The sequence below is a fragment of the Anomaloglossus baeobatrachus genome, chromosome 10, assembly GCF_048569485.1.
Source record: "Anomaloglossus baeobatrachus isolate aAnoBae1 chromosome 10, aAnoBae1.hap1, whole genome shotgun sequence".
NCBI lineage: Eukaryota > Metazoa > Chordata > Amphibia > Anura > Aromobatidae > Anomaloglossus > Anomaloglossus baeobatrachus.
In genome coordinates, this window is record NC_134362.1 from 139599926 (window position 1) to 139621342 (window position 21417).

The 21417-nt window shown below is 42.5% G+C and overlaps 1 protein-coding gene across 1 annotated transcript in view; it reads right to left on the reverse strand.

Moving 5' to 3' along the window:
- Nucleotides 1-1488: 1488 nt before the first annotated feature.
- Nucleotides 1489-21417, reverse strand: part of LOC142255196 (cytochrome P450 2D3-like) — a 68845-nt gene continuing 48916 nt past the window's right edge. The window contains exon 6 of the mRNA XM_075326695.1: nucleotides 1489-2481. Coding sequence (XP_075182810.1) covers nucleotides 2300-2481 — 182 coding nt within the window. The 3' untranslated portion in view covers nucleotides 1489-2299. The remainder of the gene's footprint in view (nucleotides 2482-21417) is intronic.

The following is a 21417-nucleotide window of genomic DNA, read 5'->3' on the forward strand; positions in this document are numbered from 1 at the left end:
CTAGTTCCAGTTTTACATGTTGCACATTCCCAGGGGGCAGAGTCTCTTTTTCGCACACTTTCACCAGAGTGATGGCGCAGTTACTTTTTCACAGATAAAATAGTGGTAGTTTCTCACAAAAACAGTCCATAAGGCATACGTCACCTGTGTTAACGGGTCTAGTCCATATCCTGTTTGTGACGCCACGAAAAAGCTGTGGCGCCGCAGAGCTATGGGGTACTTGGTCCCGGGCCGTATATGTACGGGGATGCTGTGTCACGGTTGTGTAATGGACGATGCCCGGTTCCGTGACCCTGGGGATCGCTTTTTAAGGGGGGATGATATACAGGGGAGATTAAAGAGTTTATATCATGACGCCATTGGTTGCGGTAATAGTGATGGAACCACCGCTGCACAGTCTGTTACCACTGGGGCTGATGGTGATGGCAGCCTGGATGTTAGGCCCTCTGCAAGTAGGGCCGGACCCCAGGAAGTGTGTGGTGGGATCCGGCACAGAAAGAAGGGAGACACACAATGGGATGCAGTGCAACTTCTGTTTACTCACAGTGGTGTTGAGGTGAGGCACTGAGGACGGCTGGTTCAGATCCCTGGTCTCTTTTGTCGCAGTGCCGGTGTGGTAACCTGTTGGTCTTTTTCCCCGGCACCTCTCACTGGTTGGTGGAACCCCATAGCTTGGAGAGTCTGTGGGTCCCCTACTGTCTGTCGACAGCCTCTCGTCCGTACGGCGGGCAGTATGAACCCTGTAGGGTCAGTGTTCTGTTCCGGTCCCTGGCTCAATCTTTTCTGCTGGTGCCCCCGGATTCTTAAGTCAGTGAGGTCCATGAAGGTCCCCTCACTGTGCAGGTATTTGTCAGGTTGCCTGAAGCTTTTGCCTGACCTAGGGCCCTGTGCTCCGTCGGTGCTCTGGTTCCAGGGGTATCTGGCTGTACCCTCTCTGGCAACCACTCTCCTACGCCACCTAGGTCACTGCTACACGACCATGTCTGGAGACATGTCTGTCCCCTTCAACTGTCACTACCGGACTTCACTATCATTCTGTCTTTCTGTCCCCTCCCACCGGGCTGTCATCTAGTGGACTGGACTGGCTCCACCCCTGGACTAGTCAGTCACCCCGGTTGGGAGTGGGAAACTGGGGATGTTATGTGTTTTGATGGTACTGGCACTGAGCTTCCAGGTCCCTGGGGGTAGGCCCTGCATCTTTGTCAGGATACAGTGCCTAGTAGTGCCCTGATGGGTTCAGGGGCGCTACACTAGCTCCAGAAGCCATATATTAATACCCATCTGGTCTAATTAACTACCAAACCAAAATCCTGAATCCCAGGCTTGTGAGTTATCAAGGAAAGTGTCCTTCCTGGATTGGGAGATGGGCAAGCCATGATTTTTTTTTTAAAAGACATAAGGAAAATTTCCATAAAACAAATGTAATTACAACTGTTTACTTTATGTTGGAAACATTTTGTCTGTATTTTTATGGTATTTTGTATAGCCAACATAAAATGGATTGCAGAAGGCAACAGACTGGTATTTGTTCATAACAATCAGCACTTCTTTTCCCAGAAGTTCATTGGACTACAGCTCTCAGTACCTCCTGCTTTTTGTATCCACCTGCAACCTAGAAATAAGAAGGCTGCAAAGGAAAATAACAGGTAGCACAGGTACATTTCAGAGAATAGGTTGTACAGATAAGATAAAAGGGAGCCACATGGCCAAGATGTGGCGCGCCAACTGCAAAATGCTGCGATTTCTATGGTAGGAAACGGTGATAAAATCAAGGCAAATCATTTTTTGCACAATTCATAGGAAAATGTAATACAATTTAATATCATAGGATGGATAAATAGAAATTGCATCATTTTTAATAATACATGAACTAATCTTAATGGATGTACAGTAGCTGTTCAGCGCTTGTCATAGAGCAAGTAGTGATGACTTGTAGCAAGAAGATATATACTGTGATGTAACATTAGTTATTGCAACCGAAAAGTTAGTAAACCACAGCTATGATGAAACACAGCTATGATGATCCACAAATTACTACATATAAGATAATTCAGAAGACAGTATAAACCAGTTTTCTTAGATTCTGGTTGCAGTCCCATAGTGACAAACACCAAAAAGTGACCAATTAGTAAGTGACAGTTCCATTTCCCAATACCTTAGTAAACATTAGCACTTACAACTTTAAGCCCTTAAGGCCAAGACTGTTTTTCGCATCATTGAATGTTGAGCTGTCAGTTGAAGTGGCTAAGTGTTACTGCAATTCATCCTCAATACATTAGATGACGACATAAGGTAATCACTAAGTACAGGCAACAATTCTCATTTTAAAACGTTTAGGAACATGAGAAATTCCAAAAACTGGATTGGTGTCTGGAGTAGATTTTGGGTCCGGCCAATGGAATTCAAAATGTGTCAGCATAGTGGTGAAGAAGAGAAAGATCTCCATGCGGGCAAGATTCTCCCCAAGACAAACCCGGGGACCTATGGGGAAGAGAACATCATCAGTGAGTAGGATAAAACTAGGCAGATTACATCATTTATCCATAATATTAAAGCGGTTTCTTTAGGATAGAACAAAATTATCTACTTATTTTCCGAAAACAGAACTGTTTGTCCACAGTCAGTGTCTGAAATTGTGTTTCATACTCATTTATCAGCCATATGTCTTAATAGCTCCTTCCAACCATTAAAATACATGTTATTTGAAATGCAATATAAGTCCCTTAAAGTAGGATCCCCATCTTTCAAAGTAATATTATATTGCTAGGTTGTGTCATAAGTTTGTGATTGGAAGGTGTTCAGCCTTGGACCCTCCACAATTCTGAGAATGAGTGGCCTGAAGTTTTGGTTAAGCCCCTTCTCTGCTTTTCTCAGTACAGTTTACCTCTGCTTTGTTTCATGCTGTCCTATCTCCAGAGCAGAACCAGCTAGATGCTTATTTAGACATTGGCTTTATCTGTGTACACTACACACTAAGGACGCCACTCTATCCACCAGAACTTTCTAGAAGCTCCAGCGAGCCTGGAGGGTATACTTTTTATGAGTTAAAGGTCAATTTATAATTTGTGTCTTGAGTAGAAAACAAATCTGCAGTCTCCTTACTTACTTGTTACTGGGGGCGAGGGCATTCCTCCTTGAGTTACGGTCAGTATTTTCAACTAAGGGGTATAATCACACTAGTTTATAGCATCCGATACAAGAGAATCGCATGCTACTTGCTAATGACACTTGTCTCACGCTCTGCTGGGAGCATGACTGAGTGTCATTTTACAGCCATATGAAAATGTTTGGGCACCCCTATTAATGTTAACTTTTTTTCTTTATAACAATTTGGGTTTTTGCAACAGCTATTTCAGTTTCATATATCTAATAAATGATGGACTCAGTAATATTTCTGGATTGAAATGAAGTTTATTGTACTAACAGAAAATGTGCAATCTACATTTAAAAAAAATTTGACCGGTGCAAAAGTATGGGCACCTCAACATAAAAGTGACATTAATATTTTGTAGATCCTCCTTTTGCAAAAATAACAGCCTCTAGTCGCTTCCTGTAGCTTTTAATGAGTTCCTGGATCCTGGATGAAGGTATATTTGACCATTCCTGTATACAAAACAATTCCAGTTCAGTTAAGTTTGATGGTCGCCAAGCATGGACAGCACACTTCAAATCATCCCACAGATGTTCAATGATATTCAGGTCTGGGGACTGGGATGGCCATTCCAGAACATTGTAATTGTTCCTCTGCATGAATGCCTGAGTAGATTTGGAGCGGTGTTTTGGATCATTGTCTTGCTGAAATATCCATCCCCTGCGTAACTTCAACTTCGTCACTGATTCTTGCACATTATTGTCAAAAATCTGCTGATACTGAGATGAATCCATGCGACCCTCAACTTTAACAAGATTCCCAGTGCCGGCATTGGCCGCACAGCCCCAAAGCATGATGGAACCTCCACCAAATTTTACTGTGGGTAGCAAGTACTTTTCTTGGAATGCCGTGTTTTTTTGCCTCAATGCAGAACGCCTTTTCGTATGACCAAACAACTCAATCTTTGTTTCATCAGTCCACAGGACCTTCTTCCAAAATGTAACTGGCTTGTCCAAATGTGCTTTTGCATACCTCAGGCGACTCTGTTTGTGGCGTGCTTGCAGAAACGGCTTCTTTTGCATCACTCTCCCATACAGCTTCTCCTTGTGCAATGTGCACTGTATTGTTGACCAATGCACATTGACACCATCTGCAGCAAGATGATGCTACAGGTCTTTGGAGGTGGTCTGTGGATTGTCCTTGACTGTTCTCACCATTCTTCTTCTCTGCCTTTCTGATATTTTTCTTAGCCTGCCACTTCTGGGCTTAACAAGAACTGTACCTGTGTTCTTCCATTTCCTTACTATGTTCTTCACAGTGGAAACTGACAGTTTAAATCTCTGAGACAACTTTTTGTATTCTTCCCCTGAACAACTATGTTGAATAATCTTTGTTTTCAGATAATTTGAGAGTTGTTTTGAGGAGCCCATGATGCCACTTTTCATAGGAGATTCAAATAGGAGAACTACTTGCAAGTGGCCACCTTAAATACCTTTTCTCATGATTGGATACACCTGCCTATGAAGTTCAAAGCTCAATGAGGTTACAATACTAATTTAGTGCTTTAGTAAGTCAGTAAAAAGTAGTTAGGAGTGTACAAATCAAGAAATTGATAAGGGTGCCCATACTTTTGCACCGGTCAAATTTTGTTTAAATGCGGATTGCACATATTCTGTTAGTACAACAAAACCTCATTTCAATCCAGAAATATTACTCAGTCCATCAGTTATTAGATATATGAAACTGAAATAGCTGTTGCAAAAACCCAAATTGTTATAAAGAAAAAAGGTTAACATTAATAGGGGTGCTTTGACATTGGTAAATGGCCAATTAAAGGAGTGACCAAGATACTAAAAAATATCAATCTTTATTTATTTTCCAATAAAACACTAAAATATAGCATAAAGGTACCGGCAATAAATAGAGAGACGCAGACAGTTAATGCATTAAGTCCCTATAAATAATCCAGAACTTTTTTAGAATTTAGAATAAACACATCAAAAACACCAGGTGAATGTATATTAGACCTGAGCCAGAAAAATAATCATTCATTAAGGACAGGTGCGACTCTGTAATTCTATCTGTGCTGATAATAATATAATATATTCCACATTAATTCATTTTTACTAATTAGTACCCCATCCAAAATTGCATACCCATAGGTAGGGATAGAAAAATGTATGGATATAAGGTTCCCACCACAGGAACCCAGGCATAAACGCCTAGTGGATATGTAAAAGACACAGAGAACACAGAGGCGCACAGATCATTAACCATTCATAGTATAAGAAAGGCAAACAGGACAATGAGATAAAGATTCAATTACATCACCTGGGGAATGATAAACTGCTGCGACCCTCACACTCCGACACGTGTTTCGCAATAGCTTTTTCGAGGAGCGTGTCAGAGGTGAGGGGCAGGCTGGTTAAAAAGAGCAGAATGGCCAATGTGAGGGCAGACACCGATCACATGCTCCGATCAAAGCCGGAAGCAACATTGATCCAATTAACGGCGCATGGCAACAATCACCATCACCGCTGAATGCAAAGAGCCTCCAAGACGCCACGATCACGTGACCGTGATGTCATGACCCACATGTTAGTGAGTCATGGCAACCACGGGACGCCATCTGACGCGACGGAAGGAAGCCAGCGGTCAGCTTTGCAGGCATGCGCACTGGATCACTAGTTGCACTTAGAAGACGGCAAAGTAATACAAAGAGCTGCTCAGACCATTGCATATTCAGTATAGATAATTTTAACTACATGCACACTACAATCCCTATAATAGTTTACTGCAGACCACATACATGAATACATATAGTCAGATATTATAATGGACATAGACTACACTATACAACAATATACCGCTATATATACTGCCCCATATTAACTTCTAGATAGATATCATTATATTATATACCAAGTCATATAACGGCAATACAAAATACCAAACTTCAAATGTTGATTACTCCCTACAGTCAGTACACAGAAATATAGATTCCTTTTTCATATCTGACATAGAATGTTCCTAAAGGGACAACACTGCAGCCATTATATCTAAATTTAGGACCATACATATAAATATATTAAGTCAAGCATTATAGCACACTGCATAGCAGATAAATACAAAATTACACGTCCATCTTGCATTATAAAAGGGAAGAGGGTGCACATAAATTGAACAATACATCATAACCGGAGCAGCATAGCAACAACAATTCTTTATTCTTTATGGCCGTCACAACAGGCGTCCTAGATGGATGTCCTCATAGATGAAAATAAGCCACTCCGTAGATGGTAATAAACCAGGCAAAGGTAGCCTAATATACTAAAGAAAAAACAAGAAATTAAAAACATGTAAAACCTAACCCACCACAACACCCACTAAAACCAGGTATGTCAATGTGAGAATGCATACAAAGAGATATACATAAAGTACATCAATGTGGATCATGGACAAAACATCCCACAGGAACAGACAGCAATGATGTTATAAAAAAGCTGAAAACCCCATATTTTCATTTAAGCCATTAGGAGTCAAAGTACCCAGCCTATATATCCACTTGCTCTCGACTTGGGCAAGAAGCCTACCCAGGTCACCCCCTCTAGATCCCATAGACACCAAATCAATACCCTTGCCCTTCAAAAGAGCGGCATTGCAGCCATGGTACTTTTTAAAGTGTCTGGGAATGGTTTTTAACAAACCCTCATCAGTCACACTTTTCGCCTTTTCAATATCCAAACAGTGTTCACGGATTCTGATCTTTAATTCTCTCGTGGTCAAACCTATATAAACTTTTTTGCAGGGGCACTCAATCCTGTAAATAACCCCTTTTGAGGAGCACGTGATACGATGTCTGATGTCAAATTCACGTGAACCATCAAAATTATGGAATTTTTTAGCTTTCACAAGATTGGCGCACGCCTTGCAAAGGCCACACGGAAAAAAGCCAACTGGTAACACCTGGCTAGAAATGCCAGTCCGAACCGGTTCATAATGGCTGTGTACCAGTACGTCTTTTAAATTTTTTGCACGTTTGGCCACCATATATGGTCGAGATGGAAGAATTTTCTTTAAAACAGAATCCGTCAACAAGATGTTCCAATGTTTTTGGATAATTGCTTTCATTTTATCCCACTTGTTGTTATACGTGGTGATAAGGCGTACCACTTGATCACTCTTTGGTTTTATCGTATTGGAAAAAAGGAGAGAATTCCTGGTCAACCTTGCCGCTCTTTGAAGCCATTTTTTATTATTCGCCGACTATAACCCCTGGATTCAAATCTGTCGGCCAGATCCTCCGAATGGGTCAGAAAACTGCTATCATCAGAGCAAATTCTCCTGACCCTGAGGAACTGACCCACACGGATCCCTTTGATGGTACTCTTGGGGTGGGCAGATGAGGCAAGGAGAAGAGAGTTTGTGGCCGTAGGCTTACGAAAAATTTGTGTGGAGAGGAGGCCATCCGATAATGCAACAATTTTAAGGTCTAAAAAATTGATACTGCGGCCATATTCAAAGGTAAGTTTGATGTTAAGATCATTGCAGTTCAAACACTGCATGAATTCCTGTAAACCTCCAACCTCACCCTCCCAGATAAACCACACATCATCTATATATCTGATCCAATTTAGGACCTGATGTGTACACAAGTTGTTATCACTCACAAAGATCTGCCGTTCCCATACCCCCAAAAAAAGATTGGCATAGGAAGGCGCACAACACGCCCCCATGGCAGTACCCTGGGTTTGTAGGTAGACCCTCCCATTGAATGTAAAAACATTGTGTGTCAGGATAAATTCCAATAAGATTAAAATTAAATCCGCCGTTGGCCGTGCGATGTTGCTCGATTCCAGGTACCACGACACCGCTCTCAGACCGTCCGGATGTCTAATGGAGGTATATAGGGATTCGATGTCGGCAGACACCATCCCCATATTATCCTCCAGATGAATCCCATCCAGACGCCTCAGAGCAGCCGTGGTATCCTGAATATATGACGGCAATTCTCGTACCAGCGGCTTCAAATAATAATCAATAACCTGACACACTAATTCAATGAGGCTACCATTTCCCGATATTATGGGCCTGCCAGGGGGGTTAGTCGGATCCTTGTGAATTTTAGGGATAAGGTATAATGCCGGGAGGCGTGGATGGAGTTTTTTAATGGTATCAAGGAATTTTTTTGGAATAATACCCTTTTCATAGGCTTGCTCAAGAATCAAAATAAGCGCAGTATGGAATGATGAGGTAGGATTATATGGCAATTTCCGGTAGCATTTAACATCTCCCAATAATTTATTAGCCTGTTCTTCATACTTATCACAAGGCCAAATAACAAGGTTGCCGCCTTTATCAGCCGGTTTGATAAAGATATCATGCCAGGATTGTAACTCCTTCAAACCAACCCACTCAACCCTGCTAAGATTACGGGCAGGTGAGGGTAAGGCGGCTAAATCCTCGATCTCCTCTGAGACAAGTTTAGTAAAAACCTCCAAGGCCGGACAAATATTCAGGCTTGGGAATTTTTTAGATTTATTCATGAGTTACAACGGGAAATTACCAACCTCATGTCCTGAATTCTCATCCTCCAATGACTGTAAAATTGCAAGTGCCTCCTGCTTCTCCCTCGTGGTGAAAATATCAGGAGCCTGTGTCTTATGATGTAATTTTTGAAGAAGTATTTTTCTTGAAAAAAGGTGAACATCCTTCACCGCCGTGAACGCGTCTAAAGGATTAGAGGGGGAAAAAGTTAATCCCTTCTCCAGAAGACAAATCTGAACATCTGAAAGCTTGTGTTGTGAAAGATTTATTACCTGTTGCCCATCCCTGCGTTTATCTCTAGGATTGAAAATATCATATCCTTTACGCTTTCCTTTATATCCACCATATGAGGAATCTCTAGGACCTTCCGAGCCACTGGTAGACACCATGCTTTCAGATGCAGAATTGAGGGACTGATTAGATGCAGATCTAGAGATGTCCATTTTGGATTCTTTTTTAATCTGCCACTTATAAATTTTCTTGGTCTCAAAATCCTGAACATCACGTTGGTACTTCTTTAATTTATCTGCACTTATCTCTTTCTCCCAACGCTCAAAATCTTTGTCCAGGCTCAAGAATAATTCCTGCAAATCATCCTTAGGTAAATCTTTTTGAAGGACATCCTCCAACTCCTTTATCTCCTCCTCCAATTTTTGTAGGGTAATTTTATTTTTCTCATTAATGATCTTCATAAACTCAAATGAGCATCTAGCAGCAGCTTTTTGCCATCTCAATATCAAATCCTCTTGTTCCAAATCAAAGCTTGGATATAGATGTATCCGCAGACCACGAGGAATGATCTCTTGCTCACAGTAACGTTCTAGTGCACTGTTCGTCCACCATATTTTTGATTTTTTATGTAAAACATTTTTATATCTTTTGATGCTATCCTTACTTGACACCTGAAGTATGTTCATACCGGCACCTTTGCTAAATAGAGTAGAGGCTTTTGAAAGCCAGTTCATTTCCCTGGCTTTAAAATCCATAGTGGATTTGGAACAACTGTTCAAAAAACAGCAGATGCATATAATTAGTAACCACATATCCAAAATATTTCAACACATAGCACTCCAAACAGCATAATTTGAACACAACTTGGACATCGGTAAATGACCAATTAAAGGAGTGACCGAGATACTAAAAAATATCAATCTTTATTTATTTTCCAATAAAACACTAAAATATAGCATAAAGGTACCGGCAATAAATAGAGAGACGCAGACAGTTAATGCATTAAGTCCCTATAAATAATCCAGGACTTTTTTAGAATTTAGAATAAACACATCAAAAACACCAGGTGAATGTATATTAGACCTGAGCCAGAAAAATAATCACTCATTAAGGACAGGTGCGACTCTGTAATTCTATATGTGCTGATAATAATATAATATATTCCACATTAATTCATTTTTACTAATTAGTACCCCATCCAAAATTGCATACCCATAGGTAGGGATAGAAAAATGTATGGATATAAGGTTCCCACCACAGGAACCCAGGCATAAACGCCTACTGGATATGTAAAAGACACAGAGAACACAGAGGCGCACAGATCATTAACCATTCATAGTATAAGAAAGGCAAACAGGACAATGAGATGAAGATTCAATTACATCACCTGGGGAATGATAAACTGCTGCGACCCTCACACTCCGACACGTGTTTCGCAATAGCTTTTTCGAGGAGCGTGTCAGAGGTGAGGGGCAGGCTGGTTAAAAAGAGCAGAATGGCCAATGTGAGGGCAGACACCGATCACATGCTCCGATCAAAGCCGGAAGCAACATTGATCCAATTAACGGCGCATGGCAACAATCACCATCACCACTGAATGCAAAGAGCCTCACGGCGCGTTCACGGCGGTGAAGGATGTTCACCTTTTTTCAAGAAAAATACTTCTTCAAAAATTACATCATAAGACACAGGCTCCTGATATTTTCACCACGAGGGAGGAGCAGGAGGCACTTGCAATTTTACAGTCATTGGAGGATGAGAATTCAGGACATGAGGTTGGTAATTTCCCGTTGCAACTCATGAATAAATCTAAAAAATTCCCAAGCCTGAATATTTGTCCGGCCTTGGAGGTTTTTACTAAACTTGTCTCAGAGGAGATCGAGGATTTAGCCGCCTTACCCTCTCCTGCCCGTAATCTTAGCAGGGTTGAGTGGGTTGGTTTGAAGGAGTTACAATCCTGGCATGATATCTTAATCAAACCGGCTGATAAAGGCGGCAACCTTGTTATTTGGCCTTGTGATAAGTATGAAGAACAGGCTAATAAATTATTGGGAGATGTTAAATGCTACCGGAAATTGCCATATAATCCTACCTCATCATTCCATACTGCGCTTATTTTGATTCTTGAGCAAGCCTATGAAAAGGGTATTATTCCAAAAAAATTCCTTGATACCATTAAAAAACTCCATCCACGCCTCCCGGCATTATACCTTATCCCTAAAATTCACAAGGATCCGACTAACCCCCCTGGCAGGCCCATAATATCGGGAAATGGTAGCCTCATTGAATTAGTGTGTCAGGTTATTGATTATTATTTGAAGCCGCTGGTACGAGAATTGCCGTCATATATTCAGGATACCACGGCTGCTCTGAGGCGTCTGGATGGGATTCATCTGGAGGATAATATGGGGATGGTGTCTGCCGACATCGAATCCCTATATACCTCCATTAGACATCCGGACGGTCTGAGAGCGGTGTCGTGGTACCTGGAATCGAGCAACATCGCACGGCCAATGGCGGATTTAATTTTAACCCCTTAACGACCGTGGGCCGTAAAATTACGTCCTAAATGACATAATGTTACTGCCCGCGGTCCTCCGGCGGCAGCATGCCGCGATCGGCACACATCTCAGCTGATTTTCACAGCTGAGATGTGTGCCTGCTAGGCACGAGCAGAATCGTTATCTGCTCGTGCCGATTAACCCCTTATATGGCGCTGTCAATACATGACAGCGCCATTATAAGCGCGATTGCGGTAATGTTTTCCTTACCGCCCGATACCGGAAGTCACGTGACGCGATCACGTGACTCCCGATAGTTGTCATGGTAGCACAGGGTCATGTGATGACTCCTGTACTACACCTGACTTGGTTTCACTTTCGCTGTGCCCGGGGCACAGCAAAAGAGAAAGACAGCGTATCTGCTGTTTACAGCCTTGCAGCTGTGATCAGCAGATACTGCAGAGCGATCGGAATGCTGATCGCAATAGCCCCCTAGGGGGACTAGTAAAATAAAAAAAAAAGTTAAAAAATAAGTTTTAAAAAATTAAAAAAAAACAAAAAAACCTAAAAGTTCAAATCACCCCCCATTCGCCCCATTGAAAATTAAAGGGTTAAAAAAATAAAAAATATACACACATTTGGTATCGCCGCGTTCATAAACGCCCGATCTATCAAAATATAAAATCAATTAATCTGATCAGTAAACGGCGTAGCGGCAAAAAAATTCCAAACGCCAAAACGACGTTTTTTTGTCGCCACAACTTTTGCGCAAAATGTAATAAGAGGCGATCAAAACGTAGCATCTGCGCAAAAATGGTACCATTAAAAACGTCAGCTCGAGACGCAAAAAATAAGCCGTCATTGAGCCTAAGATCCCGAAAAATGAGAACGCTACGGGTCACGGAATATGGCGTAAAACGTGCGCCACTTTTTTCGGACAAACTTCCGATTTTTTTTTAACCCCTTATATAAAAGTAAACCTATACATGTTTGGTGTCTACGAACTCGCACTGACCTGAGGCATCACACCCACACATCAGTTTTACCATATAGTGAACACAGTGAATAAAATATCTCAAAAACCATAGTGCTATCGCACTTTTTTTGCAATTTTTCAGCATTTGGAATTTTTTTGCCATTTTTTAGTACACAATATGGTAAAACTGATGGTTTCATTTAAAAGTACAGCTCGTTCCGCAAAAAATGAGCCCTCACATGACCATATTGACTGAAAAATAAAAAAGTTACGTCTCTCAGAAAAAGAATGGCGAAAAAAAAAAACGGAAAGCGAAAAATCGGCCGGTCGTGAAGGGGTTAATCTTATTGGAATTTATCCTGACACACAATGTTTTTACATTCAATGGGAGGGTCTACCTACAAACCCAGGGTATTGCCATGGGGGCGTGTTGTGCGCCTTCCTATGCCAATCTTTTTTTGGGGGCATGGGAACGGCAGATCTTTGTGAGTGATAACAACTTGTGTACACATCAGGTCCTAAATTGGATCAGATATATAGATGATGTGTGGTTTATCTGGGAGGGTGAGGTTGGAGGTTTACAGGAATTCATGCAGTGTTTGAACTGCAATGATCTTAACATCAAACTTACCTTTGAATATGGCCGCAGTATCAATTTTTTAGACCTTAAAATTGTTGCATTATCGGATGGCCTCCTCTCCACACACATTTTTCGTAAGCCTACGGCCACAAACTCTCTTCTCCTTGCCTCATCTGCCCACCCCAAGAGTACCATCAAAGGGATCCCTGTGGGTCAGTTCCTCAGGGTCAGGAGAATTTGCTCTGATGATAGCAGTTTTCTGACCCATTCGGAGGATCTGGCCGACAGATTTGAATCCAGGGGTTATAGTCGGCGAATAATAAAAATTGGCTTCAAAAGAGCGGCAAGGTTGACCAGGAATTCTCTCCTTTTTTCCAATACGATAAAACCAAAGAGTGATCAAGTGGTACGCCTTATCACCACGTATAACAACAAGTGGGATAAAATGAAAGCAATTATCCAAAAACATTGGAACATCTTGTTGACGGATTCTGTTTTAAAGAAAATTCTTCCATCTCGACCATATATGGTGGCCAAACGTGCAAAAAATTTAAAAGACGTACTGGTACACAGCCATTATGAACCGGCTCGGACTGGCATTTCTAGCCAGGTGTTACTAGTTGGCTTTTTTCCATGTGGCCTTTGCAAGGCGTGCGCCAATCTTATGAAAGCTAAAAAATTCCATAATTTTGATGGTTCACGTGAATTTGACATCAGACATCGTATCACGTGCTCCTCAAAAGGGGTTATTTACAGGATTGAGTGCCCCTGCAAAAAAGTTTATATAGGTTTGACCACGAGGGAATTAAAGATCAGAATCCGTGAACACTGTTTGGATATTGAAAAGGCGAAAAGTGTGACTGATGAGGGTTTGTTAAAAACCATTCCCAGACACTTTAAAAAGTACCATGGCTGCAATGCCGCTCTTTTGAAGGGCAAGGGTATTGATTTGGTGTCTATGGGATCTAGAGGGGGTGACCTGGGTAGGCTTCTTGCCCAAGTCGAGAGCAAGTGGATATATAGGCTGGGTACTTTGACTCCTAATGGCTTAAATGAAAATATGGGGTTTTCAGCTTTTTTATAACATCATTGCTGTCTGTCCTGTGGGATGTTTTGTCCATGATCCACATTGATGTACTTTATGTATATCTCTTTGTATGCATTCTCACATTGACATACCTGGTTTTAGTGGGTGTTGTGGTGGGTTAGGTTTTACATGTTTTTAATTTCTTGTTTTTTCTTTAGTATATTAGGCTACCTTTGCCTGGTTTATTACCATCTACGGAGTGGCTTATTTTCATCTATGAGGACATCCATCTAGGACGCCTGTTGTGACGGCCATAAAGAATAAAGAATTGTTGTTGCTATGCTGCTCCGGTTATGATGTATTGTTCAATTTATATGCACCCTCTTCCCTTTTATAATGCAAGATGGACGTGTAATTTTGTATTTATCTGCTATGCAGTGTGCTATAATGCTTGACTTAATATATTTATACGTATGGTCCTAAATTTAGATATAATGGCTGTAGTGTTGTCCCTTTAGGAACATTCTATGTCAGATATGAAAAAGGAATCTATATTTCTGTGTACTGACTGTAGGGAGTAATCAACATTTGAAGTTTGGTATTTTGTATTGCCGTTATATGACTTGGTATATAATATAATGATATCTATCTAGAAGTTAATATGGGGCAGTATATATAGCGGTATATTGTTGTATAGTGTAGTCTATGTCCATTATAATATCTGACTATATGTATTCATGTATGTGGTCTGCAGTAAACTATTATAGGGATTGTAGTGTGCATGTATTTAAAATTATCTATACTGAATATGCAATGGTCTGAGCAGCTCTTTGTATTACTTTGCCGTCTTCTAAGTGCAACTAGTGATCCAGTGCGCATGCCTGCAAAGCCGACCGCTGGCTTCCTTCCGTCGCGTCAGATGGCGTCCCGTGGTTGCCATGACTCACTAACATGTGGGTCATGACATCACGGTCACGTGATCGCGGCGTCTTGGAGGCTCTTTGCATTCAGCGGTGATGGTGATTGTTGCCATGCGCCGTTAATTGGATCAATGTTGCTTCCGGCTTTGATCGGAGCATGTGATCGGTGTCTGCCCTCACATTGGCCATTCTGCTCTTTTTAACCAGCCTGCCCCTCACCTCTGACACGCTCCTCGAAAAAGCTATTGCGAAACACGTGTCGGAGTGTGAGGGTCGCAGCAGTTTATCATTCCCCAGGTGATGTAATTGAATCTTTATCTCATTGTCCTGTTTGCCTTTCTTATACTATGAATGGTTAATGATCTGTGCGCCTCTGTGTTCTCTGTGTCTTTTACATATCCACTAGGCGTTTATGCCTGGGTTCCTGTGGTGGGAACCTTATATCCATACATTTTTCTATCCCTACCTATGGGTATGCAATTTTGGATGGGGTACTAATTAGTAAAAATGAATTAATGTGGAATATATTATATTATTATCAGCACAGATAGAATTACAGAGTCGCACCTGTCCTTAATGAATGATTGTTTTTCTGGCTCAGGTCTAATATACATTCACCTGGTGTTTTTGATGTGTTTATTCTAAATTCTAAAAAAAGTCCTGGATTATTTATAGGGACTTAATGCATTAACTGTCTGCGTCTCTCTATTTATTGCCGGTACCTTTATGCTATATTTTAGTGTTTTATTGGAAAATAAATAAAGATTGATATTTTTTAGTATCTTGGTCACTCCTTTAATTGGCCATTTACCGATGTCCAAGTTGTGTTCAAATTATGCTGTTTGGAGTGCTATGTGTTGAAATATTTTGGATATGTGGTTACTAATTAATAGGGGTGCCCAAACTTTTTCATATGACTGTACTGTGATCCGATTCCCTCACATGCAAGAATTTGAATCACAAGTGAGGAGGAGAGATTAATCTTTCCATCTTCTCCATTGCCTGTCTCGTCGTATATTGGACTGCACTTGGATGACATCTGAGTGCAGTCTCATGTGTCACTCTCACCAATAGAATTGCATGGGGGTGCAAGTGAATCGAGATTCACTGGCAATCGGATTATGCTGACATTTTTTTCTCATGCCACATTCGCAAGAGAAAAAAAAATTGCTGATCAGCACTGCTCCATAGTATAACATTGGGCACAGTTCTATAAATATTGGATAGCTCTTGGATAGATCTTGCATCCTAATACTGTAACAAATTAAGGGACTGTCATTGTCCTACAGTCATGAGGGGCAAAAAAGAAAGAGAAGCGTGGATTTTGACACAACTGGATCAGCCTAGTGTGGAGTAGCTTAGGCAGAGGATAACTTTGGGCACTTTCATTTACTTTGACAGTGGTCTTTGGCTTTGTGATGAAGTAGCGGACCGGACACAAAGTCTGACACAAAGGCTGTCAATGCTGGTTCCCTCCAGCATGGACCCAGCCTGGAGGAAGGTGAGAGTGTAGTTCATAAAAGGAGATGGACCACAGGGCTGGTAAGCGGGGCAGTTACTGCAGGAGATGATTGAGGACTTGCCCACGCCACTTCAACCATAGTGAATGGTGGTTCCTCAATGGCCCTTGCAAACTCCAAACCCTGGTGTTCATGAGACAAAGAGCAGGGGAGAAATGGCCTTGACTCTCCAAGGGACTTTAAGGAGAGTGAGACCATGGGACTCTCAGAGTCTGCAGCCCATCCGGGTGTTATATGCATGGCCCAAGATGTTGATACAGCCATGTACATGAAAAAAAGAGGCTAAAGAAATCTGGGTATGAGCTAGGCCAGGCAACTGTTTGTTACCAAATGGAGCTGGATGCCTGGAAACCTTTGCCCTATCCATTTATGGATGCTCCTCATTTAACACTGCACATTGCCTCTCATGTACTGCGTCCTTGTCTGACGATCCATGTTGGGTGGGAGGTGCATGGAGACCCGATGTCCCAACAGGGTTGAAGGCAGATGAACTATGCCCATGGATTGTTGAGGCTGCTGTTGTGTTGGCCCAAGATCACCGTTTGTAAAGAATATGAACTCTTGGTTTCAGTGTCTCAACCTACTGGGACCGGGTCCACGTTGCCCACAAGGGTAAAAAAACATCATCTGCCCTCAGGAAAAGATACTCGTGTTTATGTTTTACTAGCAAAAAAGCCGCAGCTTTTCTCGTGAAAAAAGGATATCTTAAATTGTTGGTTACACTTGCTAAGGTTAAATTTTCAGTTTCACCCTGAAGTTGACATTTTCAGTGTTTAAAATTAGTTTTTTCAACTCTTTTTTTGTTAAATTAGTGTTAACAGTTTCAGCTGCTTTTAATTCAGCCTGTGTCATCCGTTTCCTTTCAAGCTGGGACTCGCATTGTTCACTTGTCTCAGCTGTTTGAGACAGTTTTGCTTTCTTAACTTATGTATTAACTTGCCCAATAAAAGGTTGTTTTTTTTCAGCGTTTTAAAAAACAGTCCTTAGTATTGTGACCCTTAATAATCACCTCCCACTGATCAGAGATCACATAGGTGAGTCTATGTATATAAAACAGACAATGAGTGTCCTGAATTATCTCAAATCTCAATTATGAAAATTGCCTCACAGTCAGACTATTTAAGTTGTCAATAGCAACCAATCAGAGATCACCTTTCACTTTACCTCAGCAGCTTCAATGCTGAAAGATGCACTCTGGTTGCTATAGGCAACCAAGTGATCTTACTGTGAGGCAATTTTCATTAATGAGGCCCCATTTACTTCTGCAGTTGCCATAGGCAATCAGAACAATCTTATTGTGAGGCAACTTGCATAAATGAGGCCCCACTTAATTCTGAACTGGTTATTGACAGCCTTTGCTATAATTACATACTTTATAGCGACTTATCAGGTTGCCCCACCATAGCGACTATATGATTGCTGCCCCTTTAAGAGTGACTCTTTGGGTGCTGTGGCTTTAAGTCTTTAACAGCCTCTGGGCAAAAACTGTCAGCAGCGTCAATGCTGAAAGTTGCACTCTGTTGCTATAGGCAACCAGAAGGATCTTGCTGTGAGGCGCCAGTTACTCGTGCAGTGGTTGTTGACAACCATTACTATAGTTACAGACTTTAGATCAAGTTATGAGGTTACCCTACCATATTGACTATATGGTTGCTGAGCAACTCTTTGGGCACTGTCACTTTAATTCTTTAACACCCTTTGGCCAAAAACTGTGGTCAACACACAGACACCCATTTTCTCCTTTATTTCTATAGAGCCTAAATTTGGGGGGCCAAATCTCTTGAAGGGGGGGAGATTTCGAGTTTTAATGTTTGCAGTATTATTAGTCTGCTGTTAAAGAGGGGCCATGCAAACTTTCACTCAAATTTGGTGAAAACTGTGATTTTTTTTTATTCAATGGGCAACCACACACAGATTTTTTGCTTTATATACATAAATGTGGAATGCATTGGTGTCTTATAAGGGTACCGTCTCACTGAATGATGTACCAGCGATTCCGGCCACGATACGACCTGGTCAGGATCGCTGGTGCGTCGCTACATGGTCACTGGTGAGCTGTTTATGAGGCAGATCTCACCAGCGACCAGCCACCAGCGACTCTGTGCTTGGTAACCAAGGTAAATATCGGGTAACTAAGCAAAGCGCTTTGCTTAGTTACCCGATATTTACCCTGGTTACCAGCATACACCGCTTAGCGCTGGCTCCCTGCACACGTAGCCAGGGTAAATATCGAGTAACTAAGCAAAGTGCTTTGCTTAGTAACACGATGTGTATCCTGGCTACGTGTGCAGGGAGCCAGCGCTAAGCGGTGTATGCTGGTAACCAGGGTAAATATTGGGTAACCAAGCAAAGCGCTTTGCTTAGTTACTCGATATTTACCCTGGTTACCAGCGTATGCTGCTTACACAAAGTCGGTGCCCGTTGGTCTCCCACCGTCAAACACGCCGATGTGTGCTGCACAGCGGGAGACCAAGGAGCAAAAAATGAACCAGAACAGTGTGTAACGAGCAGTGAATTCACAGCAGGGGCCAAGTCGCTGCTTAGTGTCACACACAGCAAGATCGCTGATGAGGTCACTGGTACGTCACAAAACCTGTGACTCAGCAGTGATCTCGCTAGCGATCTCGCTATGTGAGAAGTACCCCTAAGAGTCTCAATGGTCAAGGACAACCATTGTTAAACTAGGAGGAATGTAAGAGTAGTAGTCTGTAGCTGTCTCGTTCCCGCCCCTGAGACATCAATTGTGCTGTGTAGTGTAATGTGAATAATGTCTAGCGTTGTTTGTAAATATTGTGATATGTGAGTTGTAATGTATTGTGATGTATTTGTGACGCCCTGGCCTATCAGGTTGTCACAGGGTATTGTGCAACCTGCCCTTCTGCACAGTATCCACCCTCCTTGGTTAATGTATCCCAGTACTCTGGTGTTGTTAATAGCTAGTCCAATAAAAATCCTAGGAACACTTCCCACTTGAACCTGCCAGACACACCATTGGGGGGCCTGAAGGGAATAGGGCCGCCTACATGGGGGGGTCGCTGAGGAGAAAGTGAGGACAGTGACAGTTGAGAGTTGAGAGTGAAGGCGAGAGGAGGTAAAGTGGCTCTCGTGAGGAGAGGCCACGAAGGAGAGCTCCTGTATACTAGGTGGCAGACATTGGTCTGAGCCTGGTAGAAGCTGGAACCCAGTCGCAGGGAACAGTGTCAAGGGGCACGGACTGCCGAGGAGGGCAGCCGGCGGCCTTGAGCTATCACCGGGCAGGGGCCAGGGAATGATGGGGTACGTGGATCCCAGGCCGGAAAATAGCTTCACTCGTTCCGGTAACCCCCCCCCCCCAACGGGGGTGAAGACTTCAAGTGTCATCCCCAACCTGCTCTAAAATCGGGGTACTAGCGCACCGATGGGATAGGACTTTCCCACTGCAGTCCAAAGAAATCCTACGCATGAACCCTGAGAGTAAGCTCACTTCGCTAGCCATACGGGTGAGCGGGACCCGGAGAGTTTCATACCAATGGGTCCAAGTGAGACTAAAGTGCCAGGGATAGGGCCACAGACCAACAACAACACCAAGGGCACGGATCCAGGCGTGCAGACTATGGTGGTGCTCTGAACTTTGGCTTACAAGCTGTCGGTGTGGCTATTCTGGGACTGAGTGAGTACATTGGAAACCCCCTGCACCTATCCCCCAACGGCACCCAAACATCATCCAACACCAACGGGCCCGGGACACCAACCCCCTACCCACGGAGGGGTTAAACATTAGGTTGCCACACCATCGTCACCGGGCTCCCCAACGGCAGGGGTGGTCCCTCATATTCTAACGCACCATGTCCCCCCTCCTTTTAATTGAGTGGCCGCATGACCCCCGGGTCTGGAGACCCCTCGAGCCAGCGCAGATCTGGATCCGAGTGGTGGCAGCAGCCCGGCTGCTTGCACAGGGGCGGTACATATTGTAATGTGTTCCTATGTAATGTATAGTGTAACCTGTGACTTGAAGTATTAGAAATGTTATGTAAGGTACAATATATGTGATATATACTGTTCTGTTAAGGGTGTTGAGTTCTACCCAGCAACAGACAGTATGGATAGTTAGTTAAGTGTTGGAACTAGCCCACAATGGCAGGGAATAGCTGATAGGGAAAGAAACAGTTCCTTCTAGAAAGTTAGCAAAGACCCAGTGTGTAACAGAGAAAGACGTATAGTCTGTAGGCTTGCAAGGTCATATGCTGTTGGTGACTTTTGTGAAATAGAAGAACGAGACCAGAACTGAAATAGTGTGATCCTCGAATGTTGGCTGGGACATTGAGAGGGAACAACAGTGAGGCTAGAAACCGATGCTTGAACCAAGCGGTTCCAGACTGAAGGAGCCAGTAGACAGGACACCAGTGGCCACGTTCTTAACTGCCAAGTTAATGGGTTATATCTCAACTGGCATGTGACTCTAACCGGCTTACCCTGGCAGAATCTCCCCCAAGCATCTAAAGGGCCTAGTCTGTGCTCCAGCATAGTGGTGAAATCCCCTTAGCTCCTCCTCTACAAGGAGAAGAGATATGGAGTTATCAAAAGGGAAGTGACTGTCTCAAACTCTACTGTTGTGATGGATTGAGTTGTGTTAGGGGTCACAGGACCAGTAGATATGGAGGCAACCCAGTGGGAACTGAAACTGTGCTTGAAACTGTTGTGTACAAAAGAACAACTTGGAAGTTATGAGCCAGCTATCCCATTTGTGAAGTTGTTGCTGAATAACTCTTGAAGCTACTTTTAGCTGTACCAGCACAATATGTGATTCCAAAGATCTCATGCACATTTTTGTTTTTCTTTTTGACTGAATTTGAGACTCCAGCATTTTTTAACTCTGCAGCGGGTCAATTCTTTCAGCTTTTTTACAATATATTTTTCCCCATTGAAAGCAATGAGAAAGTGCAAAAACTGCAAGAAATGCCGCAAACAGAATTTCCTGTTGCAGTGTATTTTGCTGAGTTTTTAGTAAACAAAACACATTTTATTAAACACATACTATGGACAAA